Consider the following 22,729-nt stretch of genomic DNA (forward strand, 5'->3'; position numbering starts at 1 on the left):
ATACAGACTGAAAGTGAGGGGATGAATAAAGATATCCCATGCAAATGGAAATCAAAAGAAAGCTGGAGTAGCAATTCTCATATCAGACAAAATAGACTTTAAAATAAACACTATTACAAGAGACAAAGAAGGACACTACATGATGATCAAGGGATCAATCCAAGAAGAAGATATAACAATTGTAAATATTTATGCACCCAACATAGGAGCACCTCAATATATAAGGCAAATGTTAACAGCCATAAAAGGGGAAATCGACAGTAACACAATCATAGTAGGAGACTTTAACACCCCACTTTCACCAATGGACAGATCATCCAAAATGAAAATAAATAAGGAAACACAAGCTTTAAATGACACATTAAACATGATGGACTTAATTGATATTTATAGGACATTCCATCCAAAGACAACAGAATACACTATCTTCTCAAGTGCTCATGGAACATTCTCCAGGATAGATCATTTCTTGGGTCACAAATCAAGCCTTGGTAAATTTAAGAAAATTGAAATCATATCAAGTATCTTTTCTGACCACAATGCTATGAGATTAGATATCAATTACAGGGAAAAATCTGTAAAAAATACAAACACATGGAGGCTAAACAATACACTACTTAATAACCAAGACATCACTGAAGAAATCAAAGAGGATATCAAAAAATACCTAGAGAAAAATGACAATGAAAACACGACGACCCAAAACCTATGGGATGGAGCAAAAGCAGCTCTGAGAGGGAAGTTTATAGCAATACAATCCTACCTCAAGAAACAAGAAACATCTCAAATAAACAACCTAACCTTACACCTAAAGCAACCAGAGAAAGAAGAACAAAAAAATCCCAAAGTTAGCAGAAGGAAAGAAATCATAAAGACCAGAGTAGAAATAAATGAAAAAGAAATGAAGGAAACAATAGCAAAGATCAATAAAACTAAAAGCTGGTTCTTTGAGAAGATAAACAAAATTGATAAACCATTAGCCAGACTCATCAAGAAAAAAAAGAAGACACATCAGTAGAACTAGAAATGAAAGAGGAAACTAACAACTGACACTGCAGAAATACAAAGGATCATGAGAGATTATGACAAGCAACTATATGCCAATAAAATGGACAACCTGGAAGAACTGGACAAATTCTTAGAAAAGCACAACCTTCTGAGTCTGAACCAGGAAGAAATAGAAAATATAAACAGACCAATCACAAGCACTGAAATTGAGACTATGATTAAAAATCATTCAACAAAAAAAAAACCCAGGACCAGATGGCTTCACAGGTGAATTCTATCAAACATTTAGAGAGGAGCTAACACCTCTCCTTCTCAAGCTCTTCCAAAACATAGCAGAGGGAGGAACACTCCCAAACTCATTCTACAAGGCCACCATCAGCCTGATACCAAAACCAGAGAAAGATGTCCCAAAGAAAGAAAACCACAGGCAGTATCACTGATAAAAACAGATGCAAAAATCCTCAACAAAATACTAGCTAACAGAATCCAACAGCACATTAAAAGGATCACACACCATGATCAAGTGGGGTTTATCCCAAGAATGCAAGGATTCTTCAATATATGCAAATCAATCAATGTGATAAACCATATTAACAAATTGAAGGAGAAAAACCATATGATCATCTCAATAGATGCAGAAAAAGCTTTTGACAAAATTCAACACCCAATTATGATAGAAACCCTCCAGAAAGTAGGCATAGAGGGAACTTACCTCAACATAATAAAGGCCATATATGACAAACCCACAGCCAATATCCTTCTCATGGTGAAAAACTGAAACCATTTCCACTAAGATCAGGAACAAGACAAGGTTGCCCACTCTCACCACTATTATTCAACATAGTGTTGGAAGTTATAGCCACAGCAGTCAGAGAAGAAAAAGAAATAAAAGGAATCCAAATCGGGAAAGAAGAAGTAAAGCTGTCACTGTTTGCAGATGACATGATACTATACACAGAGAATCCTAAAGATGCTACCAGAAAATTACTAGAGCTAATTAATGAGTTTGGTAAAGTAGCAGGATACAAAATTAATGTACACAAATCTCTGGCATTCCTATACACTAATGATGAAAAATCTGAAACAGAAATGAAGGAAACACTCCCATTTACCATGGCAACAAAAAGAATAAGATACCTAGGAATAAACCTACCTCTGGAGACAAAAGACCTGTATACAGAAAACTATAAGCCACTGATGAAAGAAATTAAAGATGATACAAACAGATGGAGAGATATACCATGTTCTTGGATTGGAAGATTCAATATTGTGAAAATGACTATACTACCCAAAGCAATCTCCAGATTCAATGCAATCCCTATCAAACTACCAATGGCATTTTTCACAGAACTAGAACAAAAAATTTCACAATTTGTATGGAAACACAAAAGACCCCGAGTAGCCAAGGCAATTTTGAGAAAGAAAAACGGAGCTGGAGGAATCAGGCTCTCTGACTTCAGACTATACTACAAAGCTACAGTAATCAAGACAGTATGGTACTGGCACAAAAACAGAAATATAGATCAATGGAAGAGGATAGAAAGCCCAGAGATAAACCCACACAGATATGGTCACCTTATTTTTGATAAAGGAGGCAAGACTATACAATGGAGAAAAGACAGCCTCTTCAATAAGTGGTGCTGGGAAAACTGGACAGCTACGTGTAAAAGAGTGAAATCAGAACACTCCCTAACACCATACACAAAAATAAACTCCAAATGGATTAAAGACCTAAATGTAAGGCCAGACACTATAAAACTCTTAGAGGAAAACATAGGCAGAACATTCTAGGACATAAATCACAGCAAGATCCTTTTTGACCCACCTCCTAGAGAAATGGAAATACAAACAAAAATAAACAAATGGGACCTAATGTAACTTAAAAGCTTTTGCACAGCAAAGGAAAACATAAACAAGACAAAAAGACAACCCTCAGAATGGGAGAAAATATTTGCAAATGAAGCAACTGACAAAGGATTAATCTCCAAAATTTACAAGCAGCTCATGCAACTCAATATCAAAAAAACAAACAACCCAATCCAAAAATGGGCAGAAGACCTAAATAGACATTCCTCCAAATAAGATATACAGATCACCAACAAACACATGAAACAATGCTCGACATCAGTAATCATTAGAGAAATGCAAATCAAAACTACAATGAGGTATCATCTCACATCGGTCAGAATGGCCATCATCAAAAAAATCTACAAACAATAAATGCTGGAGAGGGTGTGGAGAAAAGGGAGCCCTCTTGCACCGTTGGTGGGAATGTAAATTGATACAGCCACTATGGAGAACAGTATGGAGGTTCCTTAAGAAACTAAAAATAGAACTACCATACAACCCAGCAATCCTACTACTGGGCATATACCCTGAGAAAACCATAATTCAAAAAGAGTCATGTACCACAATGTTCACTGCAGCTCTATTTACAATAGCCAGGACATGGAAGCAACCTATGTGTCCATCAACAGATGAATGGATAAAGAAGATGTGGTACATATATACAATGGAATATTACTCAGCCATAAAAAAGAAATGAAATTGAGTTATTTGTGGTGAGGTGGATGGACCTAGAGTTTGTCATACAGAGTGAAGTAAGTCAGAAAAAGGAAAACAAAAACCATATGCTGACACATATATGGAATCTAAAAAAAAAATGGTTCTTAAGAACCTAGGGGCAGGACAGGAATAAAGACGCAGACGTAGAAAATGGACTTGAGGATACGGGGAGGGGGAAGGGTAAGCTGGGACGAAGTGAGAGAGTAGCATGGACTTATTACTACCAAATGTAAAACAGATAGCTAGTGGGAAGCAGCCACATAGCACAGGGAGGTCAGCCTGGTGCTTTGTGCCCACCTAGAGGGGTGGGATAGGCAGGGTGGGAGGAGATATGGGGATATATGTATATGTATAGCTGATTCACTTTGTTATAAAGCAGAAACTAACGCACAATTGTAAAGCAATTATACTCCAATAAAGATGTTAAAGAAAAGATAGCTTGCCACACACAGTTTCTGCTATGGACTGAATTGTGCCTCCGCCCGTCACCTCCCCAAATATCTGTGTTGAAACCTTAATCTGCAATGGGATTGTATTTGGAGATAGGACTTATAAGAAGGTAATTAAGGTTAAATGAGGTCATAAGGGTGGGGCCCTGATCCAATAGGATTGGTATCCTTTTAAGAAGAGACACCAAAGAGTTTACATGCCCTCTCTCTCTGTCTCTGTCTGTGTCTCCCTCTCTCTCTCTCTGTCTCTGTCTCTCTGTCTCTCTCTGTCCTCCATGGAAGGATGGAAGGACACAGCAAGAGGGCAGCTGCCTACAAGAGAGAAAGAGAGTTCTCACCAGAAACAGAATCTGCTAGCACCTTGATCTTGGACTTCCCAGCCTTCAGAATTGTGAGAAATAAATATGTCATTTAAGCCACCCAGTCTGTGGTGTTTTATTGTGGCAGCCAGAACTGACTAATATTTTTCCAAAGAGATGGGGGCATGCCACACCACACAGGGTCACACAGGGAAGCCCCAGGTTTGGTCAGGAAGCAGAGAGAACAAGGGGAAAACATGGGAAAGTCTTTCTTGTGGATTCTGCAGAAAGAAATGGGTGAGGCAGAGTAAGCAGGCTTAGGATTGGCTAGTTTGAATGATTTCAGCAGGTGCTGGAGTGTAGGGGCTGTCCTGAGCTGTCTGGTACTTGGCCCTGGGGTGACTGGGGCAGGGGACAGTGCTTAGGGTATGAGAGCCTGGATTGAGAGTGTGGGCTGGATTGGTTAGTTTGCACATAAAAGGTGCATTCCGTCCCAGGTGAGTCTTTTACTGTCTTTAGGAATCAGCTAACCTGGGAGGCACGGTCTGTCCAGGGTCAGCAAGACCCCAAAATGTCAAAGCATCAGAAAAAAGGCAGGATTAATGCCAGGTAGAGGAGCAAAGGTGAATGGAGACTAAAGACTACTGGAAAGAGGAGAACACAGCAACCGACTGGTCAGGAAGACCACTAGGAATCAAGACCCACTGTCGACTACGTGCAAGCACGCAGCTCGCTCGCGGTCTTCCCAGAGCACGTTTTCTGCCTACCTGCTTTGGGTCTTGGCACTCAGATCCTTTAAGAAAGCTGTCGTGCCCTCTCGTCTGGCATTGAAGGACACCGTGCAGACAGGATATGGGACCTCCAAAGCCCTCTGAAGGAGAAGCTCCTTGGATTCCTCTGGAACATCCCCCACCACAAAGTAATAAATGGATTCAACCTGCAGAACAGTGACACCAACAGTTTATTTCCCTGATGCACCCTCACCGTGAACCAGACTCATCGGCAATATACTCTCTATAAACCTGCCTCTTTAAAAAAATAAGTGGGCAGAAAGAAGAGCAGCACTGCTCAATGTTTCATGACGATGTGCTGGGGCCAAAGTCAGTAAGATATTCAAGGCCCGGTGCTAAGAAGTGTCAGGCTTCGCATGGGAAGGATATGGTTGGTGGATTTGGAGAAGAGCTTCCTCTGAGCCCACGAATAAATTACGCAGGTCAGGAGTGGCTATTCTCAAGTCCACGAATGAAGGAAGTGTCGGCCGGCCACTGGGGGCAGGAAGCTTATTAGCAATTCCCTATGGCGGTGCCAGAATTCTGCAGTGCCGGCTCAGGCATCCTCAGTCTGAGGCCGCGTGTGGGAAGGAGGGCATATTCCCAGCTGGTCTCACCTCCGGGACATACACTCACCTGGGGAGGTGAGGCTGTCCTGACTTCACACGGCCAGTCAGGACCCACACCAGGCCAGGAATCAGGAAACACACACACACACACACACACACACCAGCTTTAAACCAGGAACCTGGGAGATGAATACCTCACCCAGGTAGGAGACGATGCCAAAGTGGTCCCTGCTTAATTTAAAGATGTTGATGCCATCCACTGGGCCCCACCCTTAACCACACTGCTCTAAGGGTCTCCCCTGCCACTGAGGAGTTCTGTAACCTCGGGCAAGTGGTTTAGGTTCAGTTTCTTCACTTGTGAAAAGGGAGATTATGCAGTTGACTTCATGACTGAGCTTAAACAAGATGGCGTACACTTACGTATGTATATAAATCACAGAAAGTAAAACCACAGGTAAAGCCAGGAACACGTATCATCTAAACCCGCCCCTAAAAGCACCCTAAGTGATTGTCTCCACAGATAACTGGGGCAGAAACCCCCAGCAAATATATTGTGTTTTTTAAAATATTTATATATTTGGCTGTGCTGGCTCTTAGTTGTGGCATGCAAACTGTTAGTTGCAGCATGCATGTGGGATCTAGTTCCCTGACCAGGGATCAAACGTGGGCCCCTGCATTGGGAGAGGGGAGTCTTAGCCACTGGACCACCAGGGGAGTCTCTGTATTGTGTTTTAAGGGATAAACAGATGTCACCAGCCCTTTAGGATTCATGAGCTTCTAATCACACATCCCCAGTTAGCTGAAGATAAATAGTCAATTACCTCACCTCGACTTCAAAGCTGGGACTTAAAGCTACCTGGCCCAGAGAGAGGTGGGCTGAGGGTCAGCTCCCAGCTGCTTAGGACACCCGGTCTGTGGCAGCAGGGGGCAGGCTGGGAGTCAGGAGACAGCCGGGGTGGGAGCTGAGCCCAGCCTACTTCAGCAACATTCCTCCCCAGGCTGGGCACAAAGAGTCTTCCTGCCCCCATGACTCTCTCTCTCAGGCTCTTCATCACAAAGTCCCTGATTTTCAGAAGTACCTCATGGGAGGTAAAGACTGAGGAAGGTTGTACATTTCTCCCAGTCAGTCACCTGAGAAGCAGAAAAAACACTGACAGGAGGAAGAAAGTGTTCTCCAGATTCCTGATTATACAACTAATACTATTCTTCCAGAAAATGCATTCTATGTTGTTCTCTTCCCGGTGTTAGACATTACCTTCTGTAAGACGTCTTGAATAGGCTCCACTGAGCTGCAGTTACTAGTTTTCCAGCTGTGTTGGTGCCCAAGTTTAGCATGAGGACAGCTTCATCCTCTCAGAGGGTCTAAGAACACACATGGCTCAAGACAGGGGAACAGACCCAGGGAGCATATTCTAGGGTTTGGTACATCAACAGGGAAGTGAGTGAGGACAAACAACTCTGGCTGGTCTGTCGGCAGCTTCTGACTCCCTCTGTCTCCAGCGCATGCTGTGTAAACACAGCTTCTTTGCTCTGGCAATAACCCAAGAGCCTGAAATCCTCACGCAGAGATGCTTTTTCCCTCGAGACTTCAGCAAACTAGAAATTGCTATAGCCAGCAGTGAGTCAGGATTTCCTTTCCTTCATTAATTAAGGCTATGGGGTTATTCACTATTCACTAAGGTCCTTACTCAGCTTCTTAGTTGCCTGTGTTTTCGGTCAACTCTCAGTTATCCGTGCTCCAGATTTCCAGGGATATGCTTTCGCAGAGACCAGCTACCTTACCGCCATCTGCACACTGCCTTTCTGCCTCTCCTTTCTGCTCACATAATGACACTTAGAAAAACAGAGAGGACGATAAGTGTGCTACCTACTACTATCCCCCCAAATTTGGCAAAATGCCTTTGAAAGTGAAATGGCTTTGAGGTCGTCTGCTATTGGGGATGATAAGCTAACATAAATTTGAATTCTTGTTATCATGCCCAGTTTACAGATGAAGAAACTGAGGCCTAGACAGATTATTTGACCCGGGTGAGCAGCCAGTGAACCCAGCCTGCCTGACCTCACGAACTTCTGTCCTTGCTTTTTTCAGCCACTGCACTCTGTCTGCTCATCATGGCAAGACTGGTCCTCATGTGTTAGAGATGGCGGTGAATCCCGGAACTGGAGAGGCGAGATCATGCGACAAGAAGGTGGCCAGGGGTGGGCGCTGTTTTCATCTCCTTGGTCCCCACACCATCCAAGGCTCCTACCCCCAATCTCACTACCACTGACCAAAAGTTGGGTCCAGGAGGTTGTCTGGCTCAAGGGAATTACCCTCATGGGAATCCTCACTCCTTAACCAGTACCTCTGTGCTCCTTGAGGGCAAGGGGACCAGAAGCAGCTTCTTCACTGACCAGCATCGCCTTAAATGCTGATTTGTACCGAATTTGGTAACACCAGACATAGAAAATATTTGGGTTCCATGCAGCTATTTAACCATGACTCAAAAACTCTTGCCACTTTATACTACGTAAAATAGGTTGGAGCCTTTATGTTTTCACTTGAAATGTCTTATTCTGTCGGGCCACATGTTCTGCAGCTTCCCAAGGTAACCTGCAATCCACCTGACCAAGGAGGCCTTGCCATCTTCCCAGCCATGGGTTTTGGGGAAAAGAAGAACCAAACTGGGAGCAGCTGCTTCCACTCTGCCCGCCGTCTGCTCCAGCCTGTTAGAAGCTCCCAAGGCCTCTGGGTGTAAAAACTCCCACTTTGCAAGGAAACAAAAATGAAAGTCAGCCAGAACAGCAGCGAGAGGTCCAGCAAGTTCTGTCTTATCCTTCATATAACTTTGACCATAACATCAGTGTTGACCAACTCCAGAGCTTGGATCTAACTTCCAGATCTTCCCTGTGCCTGTGGCCGCCCTCCCTAGTTCAGCCCATTTGGATTTTCTGACCGCACCCCCCACCCAAAGGTGGTGACTGCCCCTTGCTATTGACCCAGCTCCCTTCTCAGATTCCTCCTAACACCATTGACCACCACCACTGTTCCAGCCTCTTGGGCTTCAGGATCCCTATTCCAACCCAACTTCCCATCACAGGCATACAAGGCTCAGCAAATTCACCCACCTGGTCCCATGCAGGCCACCTCCCTTCAATTCAAAAAACCTCAAATCTGTACCATAGCTTGGGGATGGGAATCTCTTGGACCCACCTCTAACCCCCAATCTCAAGAATATCGACATTATTTCCTTTCTATTCCTTCACTGTTCAACAAACATTTATCGAGCCCATGCTAGGCACTGCCATTGCTAGGCAATGCTAAGGCAAAGATGAAAAGATGTGATGCCTGTCTGAGCCGCAGCAAGGAAGAAAATGAAATGCCAGGGCCATGACTGACGCGGCCAGTCCTTCTCACTGCCCAGTGGTGAAGGGTCCTTATGGAATCATGTGGGTCTGCCTCTAATTCACCCACTTAGTCTCTCAGTCAATATGATTTTGTTTTTAAAAAGTGAACAAATTTGTGCCTATCAGGTAGATGGAAGAGAGGATGAGAGAACACAAAGAGAAATACAGGTGGCTTTGAAAGCAGAAGGAAGGTCCCTCCCTTAGGTAGCTGGGAATTGGGGCTTTGGATAAACAGCCATCTCTTTCCTAAGGACCCTTCTCATCCTGGGTCAGCAGGCCATCCGGGGCCTCCTGACACAGCACCCCTCCTCAAAAAGGCCAGGGAAGCTACCAACTTCCAAAAGACGCATCCAGAGACCAGAGGACGCTGCAGAGTAGAAACCCTGTGCCAGACACATGCCTGGGCTCTGAAGGCAACACCAGCCCCTCTAAACATCTCCTCAGTACTCCACGGGCTGCCCTTCCCATGAACCAGGTTCTGTTTTACAGGGTACACCAGTAATTCATCCATCAATGGTGCTCCTCATGTGCCGCTATGAGATACACGACTTAAACAGACCCCACACTCTGCCCGGGCTCTTCCTGGACCCGAAGGCTCACGCTCTGTCATCTGTCTCTGGTAAACCTTCCTGGCCCGCCCATGGTTACAAAGACCAGTCCTGGAGGCCAGTGGCCTCTGGGCATTCTCCTCCATCGTAACCAAGCACAGCAGTCAGCCCTCCCTCTTCACGTGGAACGGGTACAAAACCCCAACTTCCCTGTTAATCTTTGAACACAAGACAATACCCACTTTCTTGGTTCCTCTCAGGATCCACTCACGGAGGGAGATGAAAACTCAAAGCAGGTTATCATGAGCAGGAAAAGACTGCGGGTTTTAGATTTACTGTTCAAAACATTTCTTAAGCCTTAAATCCTTTCTGTTCATAGCAAACTGCAGCCAAATGGATCAACTGGAAACTCACTGGGGTGGACATGAGGGGCTCAGGGCAGAGCAGCAGGTCTTTATGGGAACCGTTTCTCTCCCCACCCCTAACACATGCCTGCGTTTCTGGGGTTATTTTTGGCCGCTCTGCAAGATATGCAGGATCTTAGTTCCCCAACCAAGGATCAGACCCATGCCCCCTGAAGTGGAAACGCAGAGTCTTAACCACTGGACTGTCAGGGAAGTTCCAGTTTTTAATAGTTTTGTTTTTGTTTTTAAAGTCTCATTTATGTTTTTTTTTTTTTTTTGGCCACACCGCACAGCATGTGGGATCTTCCCCAGTCAGGGATCGAACCCGTGCCCCCTGCGGTGGAAGCACGGAGTCTTAATCACTGGACTGCCAGGGAAGTCCCCATGCATGCTTTTCTTTACTCCTCATAAGACACAGAGCACGGCATTTTTATATGTGAGGCAGTTGCATTTACTAAACTTTTCCTCAGGACCACAGCCAGATATAAGCTCTGGGTGGAGAATACCATGGTCTGAATATGTTTAGCATCTTTCATACCCCGTGGTCTCTTCTCAAGAGTTTTCACGTGGCATTTGATGACCATTGCCTGGAAGCTACCTTCTTGGTTATTCCTCTTCTACAGAACTTCCCTGGAACTCACTAAATTGTTACACATTTCCTAGGCTAGGGAAAAACCCCCCAGAGAAAGGAGACATACAAACCAGAGGGAAGTAAAATAGAAAGTCAAGGTCACCAGGAAATCTTGCAGTCAGGTCAGGTTGCCAGAGCCACCTATGACCGGGGAGCCAGGTGAACAAAGAAGGAGAACACCCACGTACGCACGCACACACACACACACACACACACATCCAAGAGCCTGTGAAATATTCCATTTCTTGAATGCTTATTAAGGTGTCCAGACATTTGAAATTTTACAGATGTTAAAACAAACTTAAAAGGCCAAAGAACAAAGTTGCTTGCATTTCGTTCTTCTTTAATGGGAAACATTTGTTCCTCTGGCTTTCTGAGGATAAACAGTATGTTTCCAATTTCAAACCATCACCCTCAGTATCAATAAACACGGTCTGGTGACCACTGGGAGCTCTCCTTTCAAGGTGCCAACACATGGCCACCTTGCCCAAGAAAGGACTTCTTAATGCAGCAGAGTAAAGCTTGAAAACTGCAGAATCCCCGGGATTCCAGAGTGGAAGAAGCAAGTAAGTATTAATTAATATTAATCAATTAATAAGGATTAGTTAAGCATCTGTATCCCAAAAGAAAGCAGACCTATCCCTACCTGGGGAGTAAGGCTGGCCTAAGGACCTCATGTGCCCAGAGTACTTCCTCTCTAGCCTGTCACTACCCTTAACAGTCCCACCATTAGAGCTGCTCACAAAAACACACACTCTTTATGACAGACTCTAACTCCATCCACCTCACTACAAATACCTCCATTGGATGGAGTTAGAGTCTGTCATATAGAGTGAAGTAAGTCAGAAAGAGAAAAACAAATACAGTATGCTAGCACATATATATAGAATCTAAGGAAAAAAAAAAAAAAAGGTCATGAAGAACCTAGTGGCAAGACGGGAATAAAGACACAGACCTACTAGAGAATGGACTTGAGGACAGGGGGAGGGGGAGGGGTGAGATGTGACAGGGTGAGAGAGTGGCATGGACATATATACACTACCAAATGTAAAATAGATACCTAGTGGGAAGCAGCCACATAGCACAGGGAGATCAGCTCGGTGCTTTGTGACCACCTAGAGGGGTGGGATAGGGAGGGTGGGAGGGAGGGAGATGCAAGAGGGAAGAGATATGGGAACATATGTATATGTAAAACTGACTCACTTTGTTATAAAGCAGAAACTAACACACCACTGTAAAGCAATTATACTCCAATAAAGATGTTTAAAAAAAACACACACACACACAGTCTTGTGGCTAAAAGAGATATAAAACACCACCAGTTAATCACTTCTTCCAGGTAAAGCTTTATATCCAAAAGGTCCCTATCAAAAAGCTTATGTGAATGCATCAGCATTCAAGAACGGATGACACACTGGCTGGGATACACTTCACCTTGGAAAGCACATGATGGACCCATCTGTGAAGAAGAGGAACTGGGAAAGATTCAGAGCATGGATGCTGGGGAAACCCTATTTCCTCATCCTCAAGGTTCAGTGAGGAGTCTTCCAACCTCTCCTCCCATAAGAGATGGGTTTATCTAATTGTCAGGAGAGCAAGAGTGGAACTGAAGCATTAGAGATGCACACTGACGGCCTCACTCCCTTCCTTTCTCGATGCTCGGGGGCTGGGAGCAGCACGTGGCTCTCCTGGCAGCGGCTAAATGAGGGTCTGCCCTGCGGCCCCAGTGACGCCCCCCAGGGGAAGCCCAGCCAGGCTCAGGTCTTAGAGTCTCATTTTGGTTGGTGCAGCTCTGCCATCACCAGAGATGCTCTTTTGATCCCCATCTGGGGCCTGTCACCTATTTATCAATTGGTTCCAAATTCAGAGGTGAACAGGATTAAGACTGCTGAGGCTCTTGAATGCCAAGGATGCAGTCTCTGTGGGATGCAACTGGAAGGGCCCAAGCTCGGCTGGAAGGCAGTATGCGGATACTGAGTGTGAAGGAATAAGCGCGAAGCCACCTTCGTGACGTGGGAGCAGACACGGACACACACTTACCGATTCGTCTTTCCCCGCCTCCAGCAGAGCGTCTAAGTGGCTAGTCTGGCTCAGAGCCAGCTCAAAAGGCGATTTCTCAACCCAGCTGATGGCAGCGGCTATGGATTGTGCCGTCACAGGAACAGCACCTTCCTGCCACTTCACAGGCTCTTGAGAAACCCTGAAAGGGACCGCATGGGGCTGTCACTGGCAGTGGTCAATGTAGCTGTCAGCCCTCAGTCTCACAGCTACGAGCAGCAAGACACCCAATGTCACCAGAGCTGAGAGAAAGAAAACACAGCTCCCAGCCCTCTCAAAGTTACCGAGAAAACAGGCGAGCTGTTTAAGGCAGGTTTCCAAAGCACTATGACCTTCCATAAGCTGTACTGACTGGGAAAAACAACGTTTACAGGATAATTTAAAAATCTCAAAAATTGAACATTAACAATTGCATTAAAATTACTGAGGAACGTGCACAGGGAACTACATTCAATATCTTGTAATAATCTATAATGGAAAAGAATCTAAAAAGGAATATGTATATACACATATATAAAACTGAATCACTTTGCTGTATACCTGAAACTAACACCACATTGTAAATCAACTATATTTCAATAAAAATTTTTTAATGTCAATATTATTGAGGAAAGTTATTTTCATAAATAGGAAGGTTTAGATGCAACAGTCTTCTGTGAATAGTAAGTTTATAAGGATTCACAGCATTAAGATTTGCAACATCGGCAACAATTTTGTTACTCCACAATTTTACTTCTAATTCTTTTATTACATTGTTTTCATTGTTCTGAAAGATTCCCATCAGTTACCTTTTTTGGATCAAAAATAGTATTATTTTGAGTTCAGCAGAGCATAAGTTTTTAAATCCTGGGACATTTTGATTCAGTCATTTAATTTGAGCTTAGAAATGTGATGGAATACCCCCAAAAAACAAGGGCCACTTGAGTTTATCTCTGTGTTTATAATTAAACAAATTTTATGAATCACTTATGAATTTGTAATTATAAGAATTCTGTGAATCCTGGACTAAATGAATCAGCCTGATTTGCCCCTCCTAGCCCACCTCCAGATACAGAGGCTGCCTTACCTCTGTGTGGCCCACTGGGTAGAGAATCTGGCTGAGTGGCATCTATGCTATAGCACACATTTCCAAGGAAGCTAAAGCACTGTAGACTTAATGACTTAATTCTTTCAATAATATAACTGCGACAGAAATAGAAACCTGGGATAGAACACAATTAGGCAGCATCCTCAAAGGTGTCATCTGTTTAGCTGAAAATATTTTACTTAAAAAAGAAAAACTCAATTAGATAGATGTCCCTCTCATCCAGATGTTTTCTGTCAGAGAAGTACAGCCACTGTTCCACATGAGAAGTCAGTGCTAAAGTCCAAATTCTCTTGAATCCAAGAATCTGTAAAAAATTGATTGTGAAAACTCTGAAATATGGGAAAGTCTATAAAGCCAGCCACCTGTTGTTCTGATTAAAGGGGGTCAACTTACAGGGGAAATCAATTTCAGCTGCAAACTCAATCTGAAAAGCAGTGAAATTTGTAACATTGGAATTCATTATTGAACCTAAAGTGTAAAATGTGTGAAGGAATTTTAATTTTAAGAATTTATATTCTTATATTTTGACCTTGCCATACCATACACTGAAGAAAAGAATGTTTTAAAGTCTCTTCTAATTTGAAAACTAAGATGCCATATACAAAGCAGATAAAAGTTTTTAAGACTTACTCATTGTGGGTTTTCTGCTGGAATGATATATTCTAGGAAATTACAAGATTATAGCTCCTCCTTCCCCACAGATCTAACTGTGTTAGTTATGCTCCTTAACTCCAAATACATGAAAATTACTCATGAAGTTTCAGGGAAATACTCCTTTCCTATGGGAACTCACCATATGATATTGAACTTGGCTATGTGAGCCACCTGCTCCTGCAGGACCATGATTAGAGCATCTTGGCACAGATTAAGCTCCTCCTCCAGCATGCCGCCAAAATCCAGCACTATGGTGATGCACTGTTCCAAGATGACACCAAATATCTGCCGGCTGTTGCTGGTGAGCCAGTCCATCCGCTGCTTGTAGTTCTCCACAGCTTGTGTTAAGTGTTCCACATACTGATAGATCAGTTCTGATTTGGCTGTCAACTTAATGAAAATAAAAGTGACAAAATAAAATAAAATTAATAAAAGCACACCAAATCAAGTCATTTGAACCACACTGCAGCCAGGAACAATAGGGCCCACTGAGTCATGGGCTATGCCATCAAGAACTGTACATTAATAACAGTTTCATAGATGATCCTTCAAACTCCACATAATCCAGGAGGAAGTCTTCCAATCTTTCAACTGAAAAGCCCTTGGATAATTCACCATAGAAGGAAACATGGTGATGAAATCCATTCAAAAATATAGCACTCTTTTTATAAAAATGTGTTTCCAGATTGTGTTTAATCTTTCTAGTTACAGAATTATTTTTATCTGAAAATGCTCAGGGGTACTTTAAGAAATTAGGTAGAAGAAAAGAGAGATCAGCAAAGGCAGAGGGGAAAAAAGTTCCTAAAGGAACTAGAAAAAGATGAACAAACAAAACATGGAGTTAGTAGAAAGAAGGAAATCATAAAGATCAGAGCAGAAATAAATGAAATAGAGACTAAAGAAGCAAGAGAAAATAACAACGAAACTAAGAGTTGGTTCTTTGAAAAGATAAACAAAACTGATAAACCTTTAGCCAGACTCATAGAGAAAAAAAGAGAGTGCCCAAATCAATAAAACCAGGAATGAAAAAGAAAAACTTACAACCAACAACACAGAAATATAAAGGATCATAAAAGATTGTTATGAACAACTATACACCAATAAAATGAAGAAATGCACAAATCTCCCAGATGGAACCAGGAAGAAATAGAAAATATGAACAGGCCAATTATCAGTAATGAAATTGAATCAGTAATAAAAAAAATCCCAACAACTCCCCCAAAACAAAAGTCTAGAACCAGATGGCTTCACAGGTGAATTCTACCAAACATTTAGAGGAGAGTTAACACCTATCCTTCTCAAACTATTCCAAAAAAATTGCAAAGGAAAGAACACTTCCAAACTCATTCTACCAGGCCAGCATCACCCTGATACCAAAACTAGATTATCACAAAAAGAGAAAATTACAGGCTTATCACTGATTAACATAGATGCAAAAATCTTCAACAAAATATTAGCAAACCAAATCCAAAAATACATTAAATGGATCATATATCATGATCAAGTGGGATTTATCCCGGAGATGCAAGGATGGTTCAGTACCTGCAAATCAATAAGTGTGATACACCACTTTAACAAACTGAAGAATAAAAATCATATTATCATCTCAATGGATGCAGAAAAAGCTTTTGACAAAACTTAACATCCATTTATGATTAAAAAAAAAAAACTCTCCACAAAGTGGATATAGAGGGAACATACCTCGACAAAATAAAGGCCATATACGATAAACCTATAGCTAACAGCATACTTGATGGTGAAAAGCTGAAAGCATTTCCTCTAAGATCAGGAACAAGACCAGGATGCCTGCTCTTGCTTTAATTCAACATAGTATTGTAAGTCTTAGCCAGAGCAATCAGACAAAAAAGAAATAAAAGGAATTCAAATTGGGGAAGAAGTAAAACTGTCACTATTTGCAAATGACATGATATTACACATAGAAAATCCTAAAGACACCACCAAAAAACTACCAGAGTTCATCAATGAATTCAGGATACAAAATTAGTATACAGAAATTTGTTGTAGTTCTATACACTAACAATGAACTACCAGAAAGAGAAATTAAGAAAACAATCCCATTTACTATCACATCAAAAAGAATAAAATACCTAGGAATAAATCTAAGGAGGTAAAAGTAAAAACACCTGTACTCAGAAAACTATTAAGACACTAATGAAAGAAATTAAAGATGACACAAACAGATAGAAAGATACACTGTGTTCATGGATTGGAAGAATTAATATTGTTAAAATGACCATACTACCCAAGGCAACCTATATATTTAATGCCAGCGTTATCAAAATACCAATGGCATTTTTCACAGAACTAGAACAAATAATTTTAAAATTTGTATGAAAACACAAAAGACCGTGAATAGCCGAAGAAATCTAGAAAGAAGAACAGAGCTGGAGGTATCATGTTCCCTGACTTCAGACTATACTACAAAGCCAGCAATCAAAACAGTATGGTACTGGCACAAAAACAGACACATAGATCAATGACGCAGAACAGACAGCCCAGAAATAAACCCATGCATTTATGGTCAATTAATTTATGACAAAAGAGGCAAGAATATACAATTGGGAAAAGACACTCCCTTCAATAAGTGGTGCTGGGAAAACAAGACAGCTACTTGTAAAAGAATAAAATTAGAATATTTTCTCACACTGCATACAAAAATAACCTCAAAATGAATTAAAGACCTAAATGTAATACTGGAAACCATAAAACTCCTAGGGGAAAACACAGGCAGAAGACTCTTTGACATAAATCGCAGCAATATCTTTTTGAATCTGTCTCCTAAGGCAAAGGAAACAAAAGCAAAAGTGAATAAATGGGACCTAATTAAACTGAAAAGCTTTTGCACAGCATATGAAACCACTGGCAAAATGAAAAGATAACCTTCTGAATGGGAGAAAATATTTGCAAATGATATGACTGATAAGGGATTAATATCCAAAATATATAGTCATACAAATCAATATCAAAAAAACAAACAACTCGCTCTCTGCCCTGGGTCGCCGCAGCCTCCGCCGCTTTCAGGCCTAGCAGCCTGAAGAAAAAAAAAGAAAAGAAAAAAAAACCGGAAACGCTTTTAAAGCTTTAAAAAAAAAAAAAAAGAAAGAAAGAAAAAGAGCAAATCCTCCTCAAGAGAACCCGCGGGGAAGTCACTTCGGCACGCTTCCGGCCTGCCCCACGCCGCCGCCGCCGCCGCCGCCCCTGGGCGTCCGTCAGTCCCCGCCCGTCGGCCCGGTGGTGAGCCGCTCGCGCGCCCGCGTCCAAGCGCCTCCGCCCGCCGCCCGGCAGCGTCACGTGGCAGCCCCGCGCCAGCCGCCCCCGCCCCCAGCGCGCCGGCCTCCGCGCTGCACGTGTCCGCGCTGCCCTTCGCCTCCCCGGGTGGGTGGCGCCTGCGCCTTCCGGCAGCCTGGGGGCTTGCCGACTCGGCACCGACAACTATTTGGTTTCCCTCTTCCCCGGGCTGCCGTAATCTTAAACCGCTGGGAGCCCGAGGCCTATATTTATAGACAAACGCACGTTCCGGAGGCCGCCGTGGGCACCACGGGGTTGCCTCTGGAAGAATTTTTGTAATTTGGAGGACAGTCCCCGTTTTACTTTTTTTCATTTTTTGAAATTAGGAGCTTCCAGACCAGGACAGCTGAAAATTGCAAACTCCCAGGGAGGGCCATATTGTTTTTGAGAGCCTTTTGTCTGCGGTTTGGCAGTCTCCTCTGAGCAGCCCCCAGACTCCTCTCCGGCCCACAGAGCCGACTCCAGCTTCTCTGAGCTTCACTGCCACCTGTGAGCCGCGGCATGGGCCACGGCTCGGAGCGGAGCCCCCTTTGTCCTGTGTGGTCCCTCTAAGAAGTCCTCCTGGCGGGGCTCGGAGTGGTGGGGAGATGAACGCTGCGGCCAGCAGCTACCCCATGGCCTCCCTGTACGTGGGTGACCTGCACTCGGACATCACCGAGGCCATGCTGAACGAAAAGTTCAGTCCTGTGGGGCCTGTGCTATCCATCTGGGTCTGCCGCGATATGATCACCCGCCGCTCCCTGGGTTATGCCTACGTCAACTTCCGGCAGCCGGCTGATGCTGAGCGGGCTTTGGATACCATGAACTTTGATGTGATCAACAGAAAGCCAATCCGTATCATGTGGTCTCAGAGGGATCCCTCTCTGAGAAAATCTGGCGTGGGAAACGTCTTCATCAAGAACCTGGACAAATCTATAGATAGCAAGGCACTTTATGATACTTTTTCTGCTTTTGGAAACATTCTGTCCTGCAAGGTGGTGTGTGATGAGAACGGCTCTAAGGGTTACGTCTTTGTCCACTTCGAGACCCAGGAGGCTGCCGACAAGGCCATCGAGAAGATGAACTGCATGCTCCTCAATGACCATAAAGTGTTTGTGGGCAGATTCAAGTCTCGAAAAGAGCGGGAAGCTGAGCTTGGAGCCAAAGCCAAGGAATTCACCAATGTTTGTGTCAAAAACTCTGGGGAAGAGGTAGATGATGAGAGTCTGAAAGAGCTATTCAGCCAGTTTGGTAAGACTCTAAGTGTCAAGGTAACGAGAGATCCCAGTGGGAAGTCCAAAAGCTTTGGCTTTGTGAGTTATGAAAAGCACAAGGATTCCAACAAGGCCGTGGAAGAGATGAATGGAAAAGAAATCAGTGGGAAAGTCATTCCCATTTCCACAGAAGAAAGTGGAACAGCAGGCCGAGTTAAAGCGAAAATTTGAACAGCTGAAAAAGGAGAGAATTAGTCGCTATCAGGGGGTGAATCTCTACATTAAGAACTTGGATGACACCATTGATGACGAGAAGTTAAGGAAAGAGTTTTCTCCTTTTGGATCAATCACCAGTGCTAAGGTAATGCTGGAGGATGGGAGAAGCAAAGGGTTTGGCTTTGTCTGCTTCTCATCCCCTGAAGAGGCAACCAAAGCAGTCACAGAGATGAACAGACGCATCGTGGGCTCCAAGCCACTGTATGTCGCCCTGGCCCAGAGAAAGGAAGAGAGAAAGGCTCACCTGACCAACCAGTATATGCATCGGGTGGTCGGGATTAGAGCGCTCCCTGCCAATGCCATCTTAAATCAGTTCCAGCCTGCAGCTGGGGGCTACTTTGTGCCAGCAGTTCGACAGGCTCAGGGAAGACCTCCGTATTACCTAACCAGTTAGCACAGATGAGGCCTAATCCACGCTGCAGCAAGGTGGGAGACCTCGAGGCTTCCAAGGAATAACAAGTGCTATACACCAGTCTGGGCGTCGTCCAGCTCTTCGCCATCTGGCTCCAGCTGGTAATGCTCCGGCCTCTCGCAGCCTCCCTACTACCACTCAGAGTCAGGTCTGAGTGCCCAGACTGCTTGGCTATAGACTTTGGTGGGGCTGGTGCCACCCAGCAAGGGCTGACTGACAGCTGCCAGTCTGGAGGTGTTCCCGCAGCTGTGCAGAACCTAGCGCCTCGTGCTGCTGTTGCTGTCACTGCTCCTCGGGCTGTTGCACCTTACAAATACACCTCCGGTGTCTGCAGCCCTCACCCTGCCATCCGGCCCCTGCAGGCACCCCAGCCTGCGGTCCATGTGCAGGGGCAGGAGCCGCTGACCACCTCCATGCTGGCCGCAGCACCCCCCCAGGAACAGAAGCAGATGCTGGGTGAACGTTTGTTCCTGCTCATCCAGACGATGCACTCAAACCTGGCCGGGAAGATTACGGGGATGCTGCTGGAGATTGACAGCTCGGAGCTGCTGCACATGCTGGAGTCCCCGAGTCTCTCTGCTCCAACGTGGATGAAGCTGTGGCGGTCCTACAGGCTCATCATGCCAAGAAAGGTGCCCAGAAGGTGGGCGCTGTCGCTGCTGCTACCTCTTAGACAAGGACAAAACGATTCACAAGCCAAATAAACCCTCATGGAATTCAGCTCAAGGTTTGAAGACGCCCTAGCTTGTCCTATGGACCGCAACACCAAGAACCACAAATTGCAAATTTAATAGGTCATTTTGTATCAAAAGGTCAATTCTGAAGTGCCTAGAATTTTTCAATTGAAAGATTATATTCTCTGGGTTCTGATATGGCGCAGACAGTGTTAACTTTTTTTTTTCTATTTTGAGTTTTGATTTTTTTTCCCCCCAGAAATTGGTTTTATTTGATGTATCCAAGTCTTAAGTTTCTCAATAAAGAAAAAAACTCCATAAAAAAAAAAAAAGCTCAATTGAAAAAATGGGCAGAAGATCTAAATAGACATTTTCCCAAAGAAGACATACAGATGGTCAACGGGCACATGAAAAGATGCTCAACGTCACTAATCATCAGAGAAATGCAAATCAAAACCACAATGAGATATCAGCTCACACCTGTCAGAATGGCTATCATCAAAAAGACCACAAATAACAAATGCTCAGGAAATGGAGATAACGGAACCCTCCTGCACTGTTGGTGGGAATGTAATTGGTGCAGCCACTATGAAAAACAGTATGGAAGTTCTTCAAAAAACTAAAAATAGAACTGGCATATAATCCAGCAATTCTCCTGGGTATATATCCAAAGAAAATGAAAACACTAATTTGTAGGTATACATGCAGCCCAATGTTCATAGCAGCATTATTTACAGCAGCCAGATAATGGAAGGTATGGAAGCAACCTAAGTATCCATCAACATATGAATGGATAAAGGAGATGTGATATATAATATATACATATATCACACAATAGAATAGAATATTACACAGGTAGAATTTTACTCAGCCATAAATAGAATATTACTCAGCAATAAAAAATAATGAAAGCTTGCCATTTGCAACAACATGGATGGATCTGGAGGGTATTATGCTCAGTGAAATAAGTCAGACAGAGAAAGACAAATATTGTATGTAATCACATGTGGAATCTGAAAAATAAAACGAATGAATATAACAAAAAATGCATCTGTATCATACTTGGCATCTGGCGTTGAATTGTATCATTTCATAAATGACATCAAATTTGTATTCAACCTAGAGATTATCATACTAAGTGAAGTCAGACAAGAAAAATATCATATGATATCACTTATATGTGGAATTTTAAAAAAATGATACAAATGGACTTATTTACAGAATGGAAACAGACTCAACAGACTTTGAGAACAAACTTATGGTTACCAAAGGGGAAAGGTGGCGGGGGAAGGATAAATCAGGAGTTTGGGATTAACATATACACACTACTATATATAAAATCAACAAGGACCTACTGTATAACACAGGGAACTCTACTCAATAATCTGTAAAAACATATGGGAAAAGAATCTGAAAAAGAATGGATATGTGTATATGTATAACTAAATCACTTTGCTGTACACCTGAAACTAACACAACATTGTCAATCAACAATGTACTCTAATAAAAAATAAAAATTAAATTTAAAAAATTTGTATTCAACAAATCTAGATAAAATTCAGAGACTCCAGAGAAAACTGGGTTGGGCTGGGGGAGAAATTAGGTAGAAGAAAAGAGAGATCAGCAAAGGCAGATGAAAAAGAAAGTCTCACTGAAACATCTGCCTAAGCATAATATGCCAAAAATATTTCTGAAAATGCTTCTAAACATGCCAGCACATCTGCCTGGCTTCCTCTAAGGGATGCCACCCCACTACCCATCCTCCCGCTCACAGCCTTTGTCCTATGTCCTCTTGTCTCTCAGGCCAAGCTCCCCTGTACCTGGATTACTTGATCACCCAGAGCTGCCACCCACACTCTAGGGGCTGCCCCTGAAAGGTGACTTACAAATAAAGCATCGTTCACACAGGTCAGGCAAAATCGTGCAAGGCCTTTCAGGGTGTAGGGAGGCAGGAGACAGACAAAAGGAATAAGAAAAAAGGGTGCCCTATGCTGTGAAGAATCAGACGTTAAAAGATCTGGTACTTACAAAGAAAACAAAAAAACAACTTTAATAATCTTCACAACACCCCCAAACACCTAAATGGTTAAGGAAAATGTGTCTTCGGAACACACCATGTAATTCTACATTTTTCATGCTGGCCCCTCTGCCTTCAACTCCTTTCGTTCTCATCCCAGCCCCCTCCCCGCGCCCCCGTGTCTCTCAAGCTTATTCCTGAAGCACCAGCATTGTCTTCTGCTGCTTTCCACAGCTCCCTAATGCAGAATTCCTAACTCCCTCACCAGAATTCACGGAACTTACTACACACCTCTACCATAACACAGAAACCAGGGTGGGACCATGTCATAGGGGCCGTGCGGGTGGAATTAGATGGCAAAGACAGACGTTTTCAATATTGCCACATTGATTTTAAGGTGGTTCAGATAAAAAAGCTGC

General features: G+C 43.4%; 1 protein-coding gene and 1 pseudogene across 1 annotated transcript in view; one reads left to right on the forward strand and one right to left on the reverse strand.

Annotated features, from left to right (window-relative positions):
* VWA3B (von Willebrand factor A domain containing 3B) overlaps positions 1-22,729 on the reverse strand; it is a 210,705-nt gene that overhangs the window by 171,614 nt on the left and 16,362 nt on the right. The window contains exons 4-6 of the mRNA XM_059942767.1: positions 14,569-14,819; positions 12,671-12,830; positions 5,089-5,258 (exon numbers count right to left, since the gene is read on the reverse strand). Coding sequence (XP_059798750.1) covers positions 5,089-5,258; positions 12,671-12,830; positions 14,569-14,819 — 581 coding nt within the window. The remainder of the gene's footprint in view (positions 1-5,088; positions 5,259-12,670; positions 12,831-14,568; positions 14,820-22,729) is intronic.
* On the forward strand, positions 18,326-20,471 carry LOC132376654 (polyadenylate-binding protein 4-like; annotated as a pseudogene).

This window comes from Balaenoptera ricei, chromosome 13 (assembly GCF_028023285.1).
Source record: "Balaenoptera ricei isolate mBalRic1 chromosome 13, mBalRic1.hap2, whole genome shotgun sequence".
NCBI classification, from domain to species: domain Eukaryota; kingdom Metazoa; phylum Chordata; class Mammalia; order Artiodactyla; family Balaenopteridae; genus Balaenoptera; species Balaenoptera ricei.